A 13,304-nucleotide genomic window follows, 5' to 3' on the forward strand; every position below is an offset into this window, starting at 1 on the left:
TGATAAAGTTTTTTTTGAAAGTTATTAAGTGGTAATAACAACTTAACCTCATGGCAGTCTCTGAGGAGAGAGGTTTAGCTGTTAAATGCATAAGGATATTTTATTTCATATTTACGATAAGTCTTAATTAGGGTTTGTACATCGGATTCTTGTAGTTGGAAAGCTAATCCCTTTTTTATTAAGAGTTCCTCTCAGTACAAGACCTAAAATTTGAATTTGGCTTCCTGTGGTTAACGAAATAAATCCTCTAGTACTGGATAGTCAAGACAGTGTAGGAAGAAGTGTGAGTGAGTATAATTACTCCAGTCTGAGAGTTAATCACACACATATACACACATAAACTCCGTGTGCTTTAAAATTACTGTAAATTTGCCGCCAGGAACTTCTCTCTTTTAATCAGCAATTTATTTAGGTACTGTCTCCTCTAACGAAGAGCTTTGTACTTCTCAGTAAATGTTTAGATTTTTCGTGCAGTGTTACTTACTAAAAATATATTTTATGATCATTCATTTATATACGAGGCTCGTCCATAAAGTAAGTTTCCCTGGGGCCGTTTACAGAAACAAAACACAATTTCATGGAAATATTTATTGCAACAGATACAGCAAGTGTCCAGCTATTTTTCAACATATTCGCCACCGGAATTGAGACATTTGTCATACCGTGGGACCAACTTTTGAATACCTGTGTCGTAGAAGTCTGCCGCCTGGGATTGGAACCACTGTGTGACAACCATCTCCGCCTCTCTGTCATTCTCAAAACGCTGACGCTGACCGGACAGGTATTTCTTGAGGTGTAGGAAAAGATGGAAATCACTGGGAGCGAGGTCCGGGCTGTAGGGTGAATGATTAAACACCTGCCAGCTGAACTCCTGCAGGAGAATTGCTGTCCGTCGAGCCGTGTGCGGCCTAGCGTTATCACTGACCGCACTTCACAGTCGGCGGGAGCTGGAATAAGAACCTCCCATCTTCAACAGCTGCAACGATGCTACTGTGAGAACGCGGGAAGTGCCGTTAGTGCATGTGCCATGCTACGTCATTGATCTATCACGTACGCACAGTCGCTTCGCGCAATATAAGGTTTGCTAGCTGTGCGACGAGTGGGAAACTTACTTTGTGGACGCGCCTCGTACATCAAGAAAGTATACGGACGAACGTCCTGAAACAGTGGTTAGCATACCTTAGATCCCGGGTTCAAATCCCGATGGAAGTTTATGTGGTTTTACTCAATCCCCCAAGGTAAATTCCACGGTATCATCTTAAATTAGGCCACGACCTTTTCGAATTTTTCACGATTGTATTACGGGAAAATGAAGTGGATTGCTAAAGAATATTGGCTAGAGAAGGGAAGGGACGAAGATACGTGATGGGTAATTTTCCGCTGAATTTCGACAGGAATTTACAACTATTTTGGCAATGAATACAAGTGATTACTTTGCCTTATATTTCATTCTACACAATTCATTACCGAATTCAAACATTCGAATAAATCCCATCTAGGAAATCTAATCGGAATAAAACGCTGGCCTGTAATTAATGTATTCACTCTCTCTCTAAGTATGAACGAACGCGTGTCCCCAAGGGATGTCATGATGGTTTTCCCAAATCCTATCCACGGTATTTGTCATATTTCGAACTATATTATGATAGCGGGAACGTCAAATCACTGTTTAAATCTGCATAACTGGAGGAAATTAACACACAATAATCCATATTAAAACTAATGTAACAGCGATTAACTCTGATTTAATGGTGAAATACAATAGTGATTGGGACATTTGGAAACACGTAGTAAATTTGTTACGAAACGAATCTTACGAACTGGAGCCAAAAAACTGTTCCATCAAATTTTACAGGGTATTGTAACCTTTCTGGGAATTTAAGAAAGTCGAACTCAGATATATTTTTGACAGTCAATTTAATATTCATCTTGACTGTCGCTCCACGTCGACTTTTGGCTGCTTGAGAGGTTATAAGATGGTGGTTTCACCATGCACGGGCGTGCAGTGTGAAGTCGGCACGAAAGATAAATAATATGGATGGTTAAAATGTTATCAACATAATTATAGTTTTAGGACATAACAATAATATGAAAATTATGTAAGTGGTGTAATTCCTGAAGATGGCCAAAACCGAAGCGAAACATATTGGTTGAAAGGATATAAATATTATTTGTAAGTGTATGATGCTTGTAATAAAATGTTTTCGTGTTGACACAAAACAGTGTTCATACGCAAATGTAGAAAATATGGTAACAAATTTGCGGACGGAATCAGATTGTATTTATAATATTATGTGTCCCGCGATTATTCGATATTCCCTTCAATCTATCCGTTTATTAAATTATTCATCCAGATTTTATTCTACCGTAATTTTTATTTCAAGGATTTTCAGGAGTTTGAAATCGCTAAGATACGTCACAGGCGAGTACTTAGTACTGAATTGTATTCGAAATGTCCAAATTTCAAATCTCAGACCGGAGACTGGCTATCCCAACAAACATTTCATGATTTTCTTCAGTCTCTTCAAAACAAATTTGGTAAATTAGCTTAAATTAAGCCACGACCGAAAATGGTTCCCGTTCTTAAGGACGAAGGCACGAGGGCTTACTAGGTTAAAATTCCACATTTACTCCGAAGATGAGCCCAGATGTCCATTACTATGGGCTCGGTTGTCAAATACGAAAATCAAAGGGGTTGTCACACAGCGCCGCAAGCGGGAATGTACAGAATTACGAGGAAAGACGTCATATCCAAGGAATTTTTCCTTATTAATCTTATACTTTATCAGACGAGGAGTACGAAAGTGGCTGACATGGGATTCAGAACACCCATCACAAACGAAACGAAGTAGAAATCGAATTCTGTGTCGTTTTATCTGCTCCGAAGATCGAAAGTGAGGGGGGACTCGAAAAATGATTCCGAAATTGACTCCAGGCATGAGATAGAATAGTATTCTACTATGGCTTCATATATCTGGACAGTCATTTCTCCATTCACGGTGTAGACGAGTAAGTAATGAGGTAATCTTTTATAACAGCGTTTATTTATAGTTTTACGTTTAAATTACACTGTCTCTTAACTGCATAAACCATTTTTTAAAGTTAGAACACATAGCTATTTGTACATTCTTCAGCACTTTTGAAAGGAAATATTTTGTCTTCCCGTCTGATTTCTAAGAACCTGAAAATTAAAGTATACAAAACAATAATTCTGCCTGTTGTTTTGTATGGGTGCGAAACATGGTCTCTCACTCAGAGGGAGGAACACAGATTGCAGGTGTTTGAGGAGGATATTTGGGCCTAGGAGAGAAGACGATGGGGTCTGGAGAAAACTGCATAATGATGAGCTTAAAAATCTGTACTCCTCCCCCAGTATTGTCAGGGTGATTAAGTCGAGAAGAATGAGATGGGCTGGGCATGTGGCACGCATGGATGGGACAAGAGGTGTGCACCGGGAAGCCTGAGGGGAAGAGACCTCTGGGGAGACCTAGACGTAGATGGGAGGATAATCTCAGGCGGGATCTGTGGGAGATAGGAGTTGAAGGAGACTGGATTTTGTTGGCCCAGGACAGGGTCCGGTGGAGGGCTTTGGTTAATTCGGTGATGAACCTTCGGGTTCCGTAAGCCATCTGGTTGGTTGGGTCCACTATTTGGGAAGCCTGAGCGGAACAGACCTCTGGGGAGACCTAGACGTAGATGGGAGGATAATCTCAGGCGGATTCTATGGGAGAAAGGAGTTGAAGGAGACTGGATTTTGTTGGCCCAGGACAGGGTCCGGTGGAGGGCTTTGGTTAATTCGGTGATGAACCTTCGGGTTCCGTAAGCCATGTGGTTGGTTGGGTCCACTATTTGGGAAGCCTGAGGGGAAGAGACCTCTGGGGAGACCTAGACGTAGATGGGAGAATAATGAGCCTACAAATTTTTGTTACTTTTACGTATTTTTATTCTTCTTTTTTACGGATTATCCGAGGTTTCGATTATCCGGGAAAATATACTAACCAACCAATCCGGACAATCGAGAGTTTGCTGTAATCTTTCTTCACCTCTGACATTCCACATTTGTCTTCCACGTGCAAGTGACAAATGTCAGGCGAGTGACTTCATCCAAGATTAATGTAACGTAAGATATGTGATGACTTACCCTTGACGAAATGGGACCCTGCCGACCGTGGACTTGTCTGCCCGCGATTCCCTGGTGGGTCCTGTTGACCCCCCACTGATGCTGATGGGCGTTGCTGACCTGTGCGGCGGTCAGGGGTCGAACCGCTGACTGACATCTCGACATATGGAGCTTTGTTTCTCGGCTCTGTTCGCGAAGGAACTTTCGCATTCGAGCTTCTTTTGGGGTGTATACGTAATCTAAAACCATAAAGAACGACATTCAGTTCACAGCATTCCGTAAATGGTTGTTTCCGATCGTATCATTCGACATCAGAAAAGGAAAATCAGCGACAAATATATTATATAATATATATATAAGTTACACCCATTTTAATATTATAACATCTCGATGCGTTTAGGTATCTGGGTTCTGGTGCCGTGACTCGTAAGTAGATGGAAAACTTTTTGGAGAAACTCTCTTTAGCTTTCCACAGAATTTCCTTACTCTAATATAAATTTGTTCAGTTCCCCGCATCGCCACTTCAACTCTAAAGATTGAGAAAGTATCATTCTCCGAAACGTTGGCATCTGCACCAAACTCCAGAATATAATCATCATCTTCACCGCCTTGAAAGCCTCAAAGTCTTGTTGTGGTTGTGTACCAGTGACTTCAACCTTGATACTCACGCAGTAAGTTACCCGGAAGACCTCAATGTCAACTCACGCCGCCGAGAAATATATGATGACTTCAATATTATTAATTTTTTCTTTGTTCTAATAATCGTAAGGGAAATATTAATTTTGTATTATCCGGAGCTTTCACGGCGACTAAGTATAATAAATTCTTCTCGGTCTTCCAGCCGTGGTAAGGTGGCTTAATTAAGAAAACACCAACGTCTTGTCTTTCACTTGAAACAGCGGGTAACCCGAGAGGAATCTGTTAGTTAGTTAGTTAGTAAGTTAATACATACGTATGCAGGTTTTCTTGTAATGACTCAATTTCTGTTTTGTTTTCATGTCTGCATTCTTATGGGGCAAGGAGTTACATGTATGGCCATATTTAGTCTCGAACGCTGGCCTTGTAATCCAGGGGTGGGGTCTCGGGTTCGATTCCCGGCGGTGCCCGAATTTATAACTTGTGTTGGGCAAGGCCGTGGTCTAGGCAACACGGAGTTTTCCTCCGTGGCATCCCAACAATTACTCCATTCACACACAGAAGAAGGCAATGGCAAACCACTTCTGGATCATCTGCCAAGAACGTATATGAACAGGTCCCAGTCCGAGAAAAGGATGGAAGGATCCTGTTCATATGGACCTGTCCTCAGACAGAACACTAAATAATAATAAGATGAGGTGGTCTAGCGGTTAGAACGCTGGCCTTGTAATCCAGGGGTGGGGTCTCGGGTTCGATTCCCGGCGGTGCCCGAATTTATAACTTGTGTTGGGCAAGGCCGTGGTCTAGGCAACACGGAGTTTTCCTCCGTGGCATCCCAACAATTACTCCATTCACACACAGAAGAAGGCAATGGCAAACCACTTCTGGATCATCTGCCAAGAACGTATATGAACAGGTCCCAGTCCGAGAAAAGGATGGAAGGATCCTGTTCATATGGACCTGTCGTCAGACAGAACACTAAAATAAAATACCCCTTTTTCGGTGAGGCAAAATTCTGGTGTGTGCTGTCATGTGTCTTTAACAAATGTGTTGGAAAAAGGTTACGGAACACTGCTCTAAATGATATTATTTCTAAAATGTATCTTTCTAAATATCCACCAGATCGATTAGTTTTTATCAGATATTTTGTAGTCGCTGTGTTTCTTAACTATTCATTGTGCAAAATGTTTAAGCCGTTAAAATGGACGTAAAATGTTTTAATTTGTATTCAGCTACTCTACATATTAGTGTTCCTTTATTTCAGTAACTGTTCCTAGGGTCTTATTTTCTAGTTTTACGTCATTTGTGAAAAGTTTTTTTTAAAAAAAACATTGGGCCCTTCAGAAATGTGTAAACAAACGTATTTATGGGAATGTTCTTGCGCTTATATTCATACATTCTTATTACATATTTCCGCCTTCCATGTGTTTCGCATGGATATATTTCTCCCTTCGTTCGCCTCTATCCACTGCTCTGACTGTTCCGTGTCTCTGGACTATTTACTCCACTTCGTATCGATTATTCTCATTACATTATATTATACTTCCAGGCTACATTTCTGCAAAACTTGGCGATATCCCGCTGAGTTGGAGTTAATGTAAAATTATTTTTTTTATTTATTATTTTAAATACTGATAGGCCTGCATGTAAATTACTTTATTTTTAAGTACCTAATACATGAGTAATAACTATACCAAATTTTCACTCAAATCCTATACGCAATTTTATTATATTAAATCTGATAAACGTATGAGTAAGCAGATACAAGAGATTTTACTATAATATCGTCTTCACTTAATGCATCCAGCGCCAATGGCTGACTTGTTTACGTATTACTCAAAATTCATTTGTACTCATAATGTTTACCAATTTTCGATCTCATGTGACTTTGGATTAATCTGTAATGTCGAAAATAAGTAGAATGCAGTGACTGTCTTTGTGGTGACTGCTAAAAAAATGTTTTGTCCGTCTAATCACAATTATATTTAAAATTTACAAATAAGATAATTAAAATATCATTTTATGTTCCACATCGAATAATCGATTTACATTTGGAACATTTTTACAACATGTTTCGGTTTCATCGAATCATCTTCAGGTGTAAAATTATATCAACAAACTTAAAACTCACTTACAATTTCTGTTGTGAGTTGAAGATAGTTCTGTTTGGAAGATGTCCCTATTAATCTAGGAAGTCTAGAATTTATTTAGTACAGCTCATTTGTTTTCAATAAGCAGATTAAGTAATCGTGAAATGGGGAATGCCGTTGGATAGTACAAAATGAAGTTATCAAGTGTTGAAAGCAGGATCTTACACGCAATTATAATATTTTCTAAAATTCCATACGCGAATTCCGGGCTACAAATGTTTGCGTAAATCCATTTTCAGTATTCTGACTTGTTACAATCATTACATTTCTTTCTTAAGATGTCTGACGTGTTACATTCACAGGAAGCAACCCCCGGAATTTCATTCACTACCATAAATTCGCTTCTCTGTCGTCTCTTTGTAATGTTCATTCTGAAAATATGAATGCCAGACACAAAATCATTTTCAACATTGAAAGATGAAATATTTCGCGGTGATTATTAAGCCAATGGATGTTGTAATAGGTGTCAGGTTTTATTAACTCGGAGTATATCAGTAACGGACGACAATATAGGCTCTTTATTGTTATGGAGGGAAAAACTGATTTTAATACAAATAAATAACAATTAATAAATAACACCTGTCACGTAAAGACACAGTCGAGATAGGATTAGAAGTTTTCACGGCGGTAAGTCTGAAGATGTCTGTCTTCCGGGTTGTTGCGTCGTCTTGACTCGTAGCCCTGATGATGGAAGCAGCAAGTACCTCCGAAACGTTGGTAAACATCTACAAGACTACACAGCGCAACAACCCAGAACACAGAAATCTTCACCGCCCTGATGACGGAGGCAGTATGACCTCTGAAACGTTGGTAAACATCGACCAGACTACACAGCGCAACAACCCAGAAGACAGAAATCTTCATACTCTGATGACGGAGGCAGTATGACCTCTGAAACGTCGGTTAACAACCCAGAAGACAGAAATCTTCATACTCTGATGACGGAGGCAGTATGACCTCTGAAACGTCGGTTAACATCGACCAGAATACACAGCGAAACAACCCAGAAGACAGAAATCTTCATACTCTGATGACGGAGGCAGTATGACCTCTGAAACGTTGGTTAACATCGACCAGAGTACACAGCGCAACAACCCAGAAGACAGAAATCTTCATACTCTGACGACGGAGGCAGTATGACCTCTGAAACGTTGGTTAACAACCCAGAAGACAGAAATCTTCATACTCGCCGCTGTGAAAACCTCAAATCTTACATTAACATTGTTTTTTTGGACCAAACAGTTCGGGAAACTATACCTAATGGAAAGGAGGTTGAAGCATTGTAACCGATCCCCAGAGCCCTATTTATAAAAGGCGTTCATTTACCTTTAATGTTGTCGATACTAACTACAGAACTATCTTATATTGATTTTATATTGTGTCTGTGTACACTGGATGTTGACATTTTGAGCGGTGCGGACGTCAGCGAAGTAAGTAGGTTTAAAATTAAAATAGAACATGCAATATCTTAATCATAATCCGGCGGGGGATGCGTAATTTAATTTCATTTTCTTCGCTATAGCAGCCAGTGACAAAGATTAGAACAAGAATAGAAATGTGTAATTTACATCGGACACACATGCGTTCTTACAAATTTTGAATTATTAATAAAATATCACGTCAATTATCTCACATACATAACTTTAGATCTCAACTATACAAATCAGATGATATTAATTTATTCTTTAAGTAACGCAAATCTGTATCAACAGGCCAAGTCAACTCTGTTGTGGCAAACTGGACTCGTATGCATGGGTTTAAGTTATCGAATCCTGGCGAACTCAAAATTCTTATTTCCATAATACAATTTAAATGTTGTTATTTTACATATTATTATTATTATTAGTGTTCTGTCTGACGACAGGTCCATATGAACAGGATCCTTCCATCCTTTTCTCGGACTGGGACCTGTTCATATACGTTCTTGGCAGATGATCCAGAAGTGGTTTGCCATTGCCTTCTTCTGTGTGTGAATGGAGTAATTGTTGGGATGCCACGGAGAAAGCGGGGAAGCCCCCGGAGGAAAACTCCGTGTTGCCTAGACCACGGCCTTGCCCAACACAAGTTATAAATTCGGGCACCGCCGGGAATCGAACCCGAGACCCCAGGATTACAAGGCCAGCGTTCTAACCGCTAGACCACCTCATCTTATTACTATTTAGTGTTCTGTCTGACGACAGGTCCATATGAACAGGATCCTTCCATCCTTTTCTCGGACTGGGACCTGTTTATATACGTTCTTGGCAGATGATCCAGAAGTGGTTTGCCATTGCCTTCTTCTGTGTGTGAATGGAATAATTGTTGGGATGCCACGGAGGAAAACTCCGTGTTGCCTAGACCACGGCCTTGCCCAACACAAGTTATAAATTCGGGCCCCGCCTAATTGTTTGTATTTTACATATACAAACAATTAATACACAAAAATGTATTTTTTTTCCGATAATTATCCTACATCCATCACAATTTCTTAGTATAACGACTTTTGAATGAATTTTAAATTGAGGATGTTAAATTTTGGTTTTCGATTTTGTTCCTTAGGTTATGAAGTTGTATATTCATGTAAGTTGTTACCAGTGTTTCGGTGGAAATTATCGCCTCCATCTTCGAGATTGAAGTGAAGTATGATCCCATTTCATATCTGAAGAAGAAGGCGTTACTTTTGTCCGAAACACCGGTAACAACCTATAAGACTTACAAGGTGTCATAATCGAGAATACTACAATCGATATCATGAGTATCGCAAGAACTTTAAAACTCTTAAAACTTGTCTGTTGAAGTCCGCATTTGAATGCGGGGATGGAGTTAATTCCAAGTCGGTAAGTGCGGGATTTATAGCGAACGAAATTTCACTACAGCGGGATTTTATCGATAAGTTTCACTATCCCTCTGCTAGTAATTGGAACTGTTATACTCCAGGTACTCCAGACCCATGAAGCCTGCGTCAGACACACGAGCCGGTGTATTATAAAAATTTTATTGTCTGTTGGTTACAGTGAGAAAGCTCAGTTTGTTCGAATAGCAGTTCACTACTTTATATATATATTTTTTTTTTTTGTTTTTATGATAAAATCGTCTACACAACTTTCTGTTCACAAATTACAGCCATTAAGATATACATTACATCATGTTTCGACCATATAAAGTCATATTCAGACACACCTAATATTTCCTACTTGAAGATGAACTTATAGATTTTGGTAGAAACATGTAATGTACAGTGTTATGGAAGTGACTTCCGAATAAAAAGTTGAGTAACCGGTTTTATAATTAAGAGTTTATTGAAAACACAACGGGATGGACCTGCTGAAATTAATATGAACTAACTAGGTGGATTAGGGAAACTGAAGGTTCATCACCGAATTAACCAAAGCCCTCCACCGGACCCTGTCCTGGGCCAACAAAATCCAGTCTCCTTCAACTCCTATCTCCCATAGATCCCGCCTGAGATTATCCTCCCATCTACGTCTAGGTCTCCCCAGGGGTCTCTTCCCCTCAGGCTTCCCAAATAGTGGACCCAACCAACCAGATGGCTTACGGAACTCGAAGGTTCATCACCGAACTAACCAAAGCCCTCAACCGGACCCTGCCCTGGGCCAACAAAGTCCAGTCTCCTTCAACTCCTATCTCCCATAGATCCCGCCTGAGATTATCCTCCCATCTACGTCTAGGTCTCCCCAGCGGTCTCTTCCCCTCAGGGTTCCCAACCAATACCCGGTGCACACCTCTTGTCCCATCCATGCGCGCTACATGCCCAGCCAATCTTATTCTTCTCGACTTAATGTTCTGTGTTCATATTGGAACTCAACGTCTGCTACACTGACCTCGTATTACGACGAAAGGTTTTTTAATTGTCATTTCAATTGCCTGAAATGGTCGGATCAGGCTGCTTTCACCTGAATATGGACGTTTCGGAGAGACTCTCTGTACTTCCATCATGTCTTCGGTAACTCCGTATTTCGGCTAATCGCCCGAGAATAATTTATTGTTTTATAAAATTCATTTTAAAATCTATATTTTAAGGCCTGGACAGTAATTAAAAAAATTATTCTTGTTATACTTAATCTTATTCGAGTAATTACTGAACAAAACGTTCGCGTAATATCAGTGACGTATCAATGTTATACGATCTACAAAACAGAGGCGAGTGGTTTCGTGTGTTCACTTTATTCGCAAAATTTGATTCACGTCATTTAGTCATATATTCAACCTTACCTTGACACATACATTCTGAAAAATTCACAACTTATTCTACCTCAAACACAGACCAAACATCGCTTTAATTTCGTAACAAAATACCTACGTATCACTAACATTTCAAAAACATATAACACTCTATTTGTATCTTATATGCGTCATGTTTGTGTTTGATTAAATATATTTATTTTGTACAGTCTATACACGATTAAGAGCGCTAATATAATATTTTACACAACAAAATTTTTTAATATTATATAATTTTTACAACACCAATAAACTTCAAACGTTTGTGTATAGACTGTACAAAATAAATATATATATAACACTCTATTTGACTGATCTAATATAATCTTAAAGATTTTAATATTATAAGTGTTCAGACTTTTAACATTATGCACACATAATTCTGAGGACCAAGTCCGTCTTAATCTGTTCTGTTTATCTTTCGCTCTTCCGAGATGTTTATGCAGTAATTGCCGTTAGATCTCAAAATTAATTTCCTCAAAGGATTTTGAACGGCAGTATAACAATACACTAACGAGGAGCACACTTCCTGGGTACAATAACAATCACTTAACACAGGACGTTTCCTTAGGAAATGACAAACGGTAAGGTTAATTGGCTCCCAATAATTGGGCGGCCACCAGTATGTCACACAACATGCGCGGAAACCTAATGAAATATGTCCTCGTGCGTTCTTTGAAGAGTGCATTTCGATATATTAAATCCGTCTTGACTGAGAGTTCCCAATTTATCCACCAGATCACAGCACCTAAATGTCCACATCATGACTTTCCTCATCCGTCATTTGTTATCACCGTTATCATAATTTTTTTTATTATTTAGTGTTCTGTCTGACGACAGGTCCATATGAACAGGATCCTTCCATCCTTTTCTCGGACTGGGACCTGTTCATAAACGTTCTTGGCAGATGATCCAGAAGTGGTTTGCCATTGCCTTCTTCTGTGTGTGAATGGAGTAACTGTTGGGATGCCTCGGAAGAAAACTCCGTGTTGCCTAGACCACGGCCTTGCCCAACATAAGTTATAAATTTCGGGCACCGCCGGGAATCGAACCCGAGACCCCAGGATTACAAGGCCAGCGTTCTAACCGCTAGACCACCTCATCTTATTATTATTTAGTGTTCTGTCTGACGACAGGTCCATATGGACAGGATCCTTCCATCCTTTTCTCGGACTGGGACCTGTTCATATACGTTCTTGGCAGATGATCCAGAAGTGGTTTGCCATTGCCTCCTTCTGTGTGTGAATGGAGTAATTGTTGGGATGCCACGTAGAAACCGGGGAAGCCCCCGGATTTAACCTCCGTGTTGCCTAGGCCACGGCCTTGCCCAACACAAGTTATAAATTCGGGCACCGCCGGGAATCGAACCCGAGACCCCAGGATTACAAGTCCAGCGTTCTAACCGCTAGACCACCTCATCTTATTATTATTTAGTGTTCTGTCTGACGACAGGTCCATATGAACAGGATCCTTCCATCCTTTTCTCGGACTGGGACCTGTTCATATACGTTCTTGGCAGATGATCCAGAAGTGGTTTGCCATTGCCTCCTTCTGTGTGTGAATGGAGTAATTGTTGGGATGCCACGTAGAAACCGGGGAAGCCCCCGGATTTAACCTCCGTGTTGCCTAGACCACGGCCTTGCCCAACACAAGTTATAAATTCGGGCACCGCCGGGAATCGAACCCGAGACCCCAGGATTACAAGGCCAGCGTTCTAACCGCTAGACCACCGTGGTCATCGTTATCATAATAGGATACAAAAAAGTACGAATCTGAGATCGTGTAAAATGACACAGAAACCACGCCAAATTTCATCCAAATCCGTTCAGTGGCCCTCGAGTTAAATCGACTAGACAGACGGACGGACTGACACTACAAGTCCATAAAGCGTTCTCGCTTGAATCTACAGGAAGCTGGTAACTCCAGTGTTTGTAATTTCATTACAATTCTAGAATTTTATTAATTTCTGTGGCCAATTTTTATTTTATTTTTTTAAATTTTACCTATAACGGAAAGTGTTTAAAATCAAAGAAGTGTTTTTAGAAATTTAATTTCTTTCGTGACTGTAGTCATAAATATCAATTCAACCGAATATTTTGTGATTAATGACTTGTGGCGAATCAGAGCCTGAATTATAAACAAGGCCTTTAAAAAGGTGTTCTCTTTCGAGTACACTT

The 13,304-nt window shown here is 40.0% G+C and overlaps 2 protein-coding genes across 4 annotated transcripts in view; one reads left to right on the plus strand and one right to left on the minus strand.

Annotated features, from left to right (window-relative positions):
* The window catches only part of LOC110837658 (uncharacterized), a 64,375-nt gene that overhangs the window by 29,300 nt on the left and 21,771 nt on the right, over positions 1 to 13,304 (minus strand). For both annotated transcript variants that reach the window (XM_022080050.2, XM_022080049.2), the window contains one exon: positions 4,142 to 4,359. In XM_022080050.2, coding sequence (XP_021935742.2) covers positions 4,142 to 4,359 — 218 coding nt within the window. The remainder of the gene's footprint in view (positions 1 to 4,141; positions 4,360 to 13,304) is intronic.
* Positions 1 to 13,304, plus strand: part of Cad74A (cadherin 74A) — a 145,307-nt gene that overhangs the window by 8,915 nt on the left and 123,088 nt on the right. The gene's annotated exons all lie outside the window — the stretch shown is intronic.

This window comes from Zootermopsis nevadensis, unplaced genomic scaffold (genome assembly GCF_977971745.1).
Source record: "Zootermopsis nevadensis isolate Lab colony 2312 unplaced genomic scaffold, Znev_1.0 Znev_ptg000011l, whole genome shotgun sequence".
NCBI classification, from domain to species: Eukaryota; Metazoa; Arthropoda; class Insecta; order Blattodea; family Termopsidae; genus Zootermopsis; species Zootermopsis nevadensis.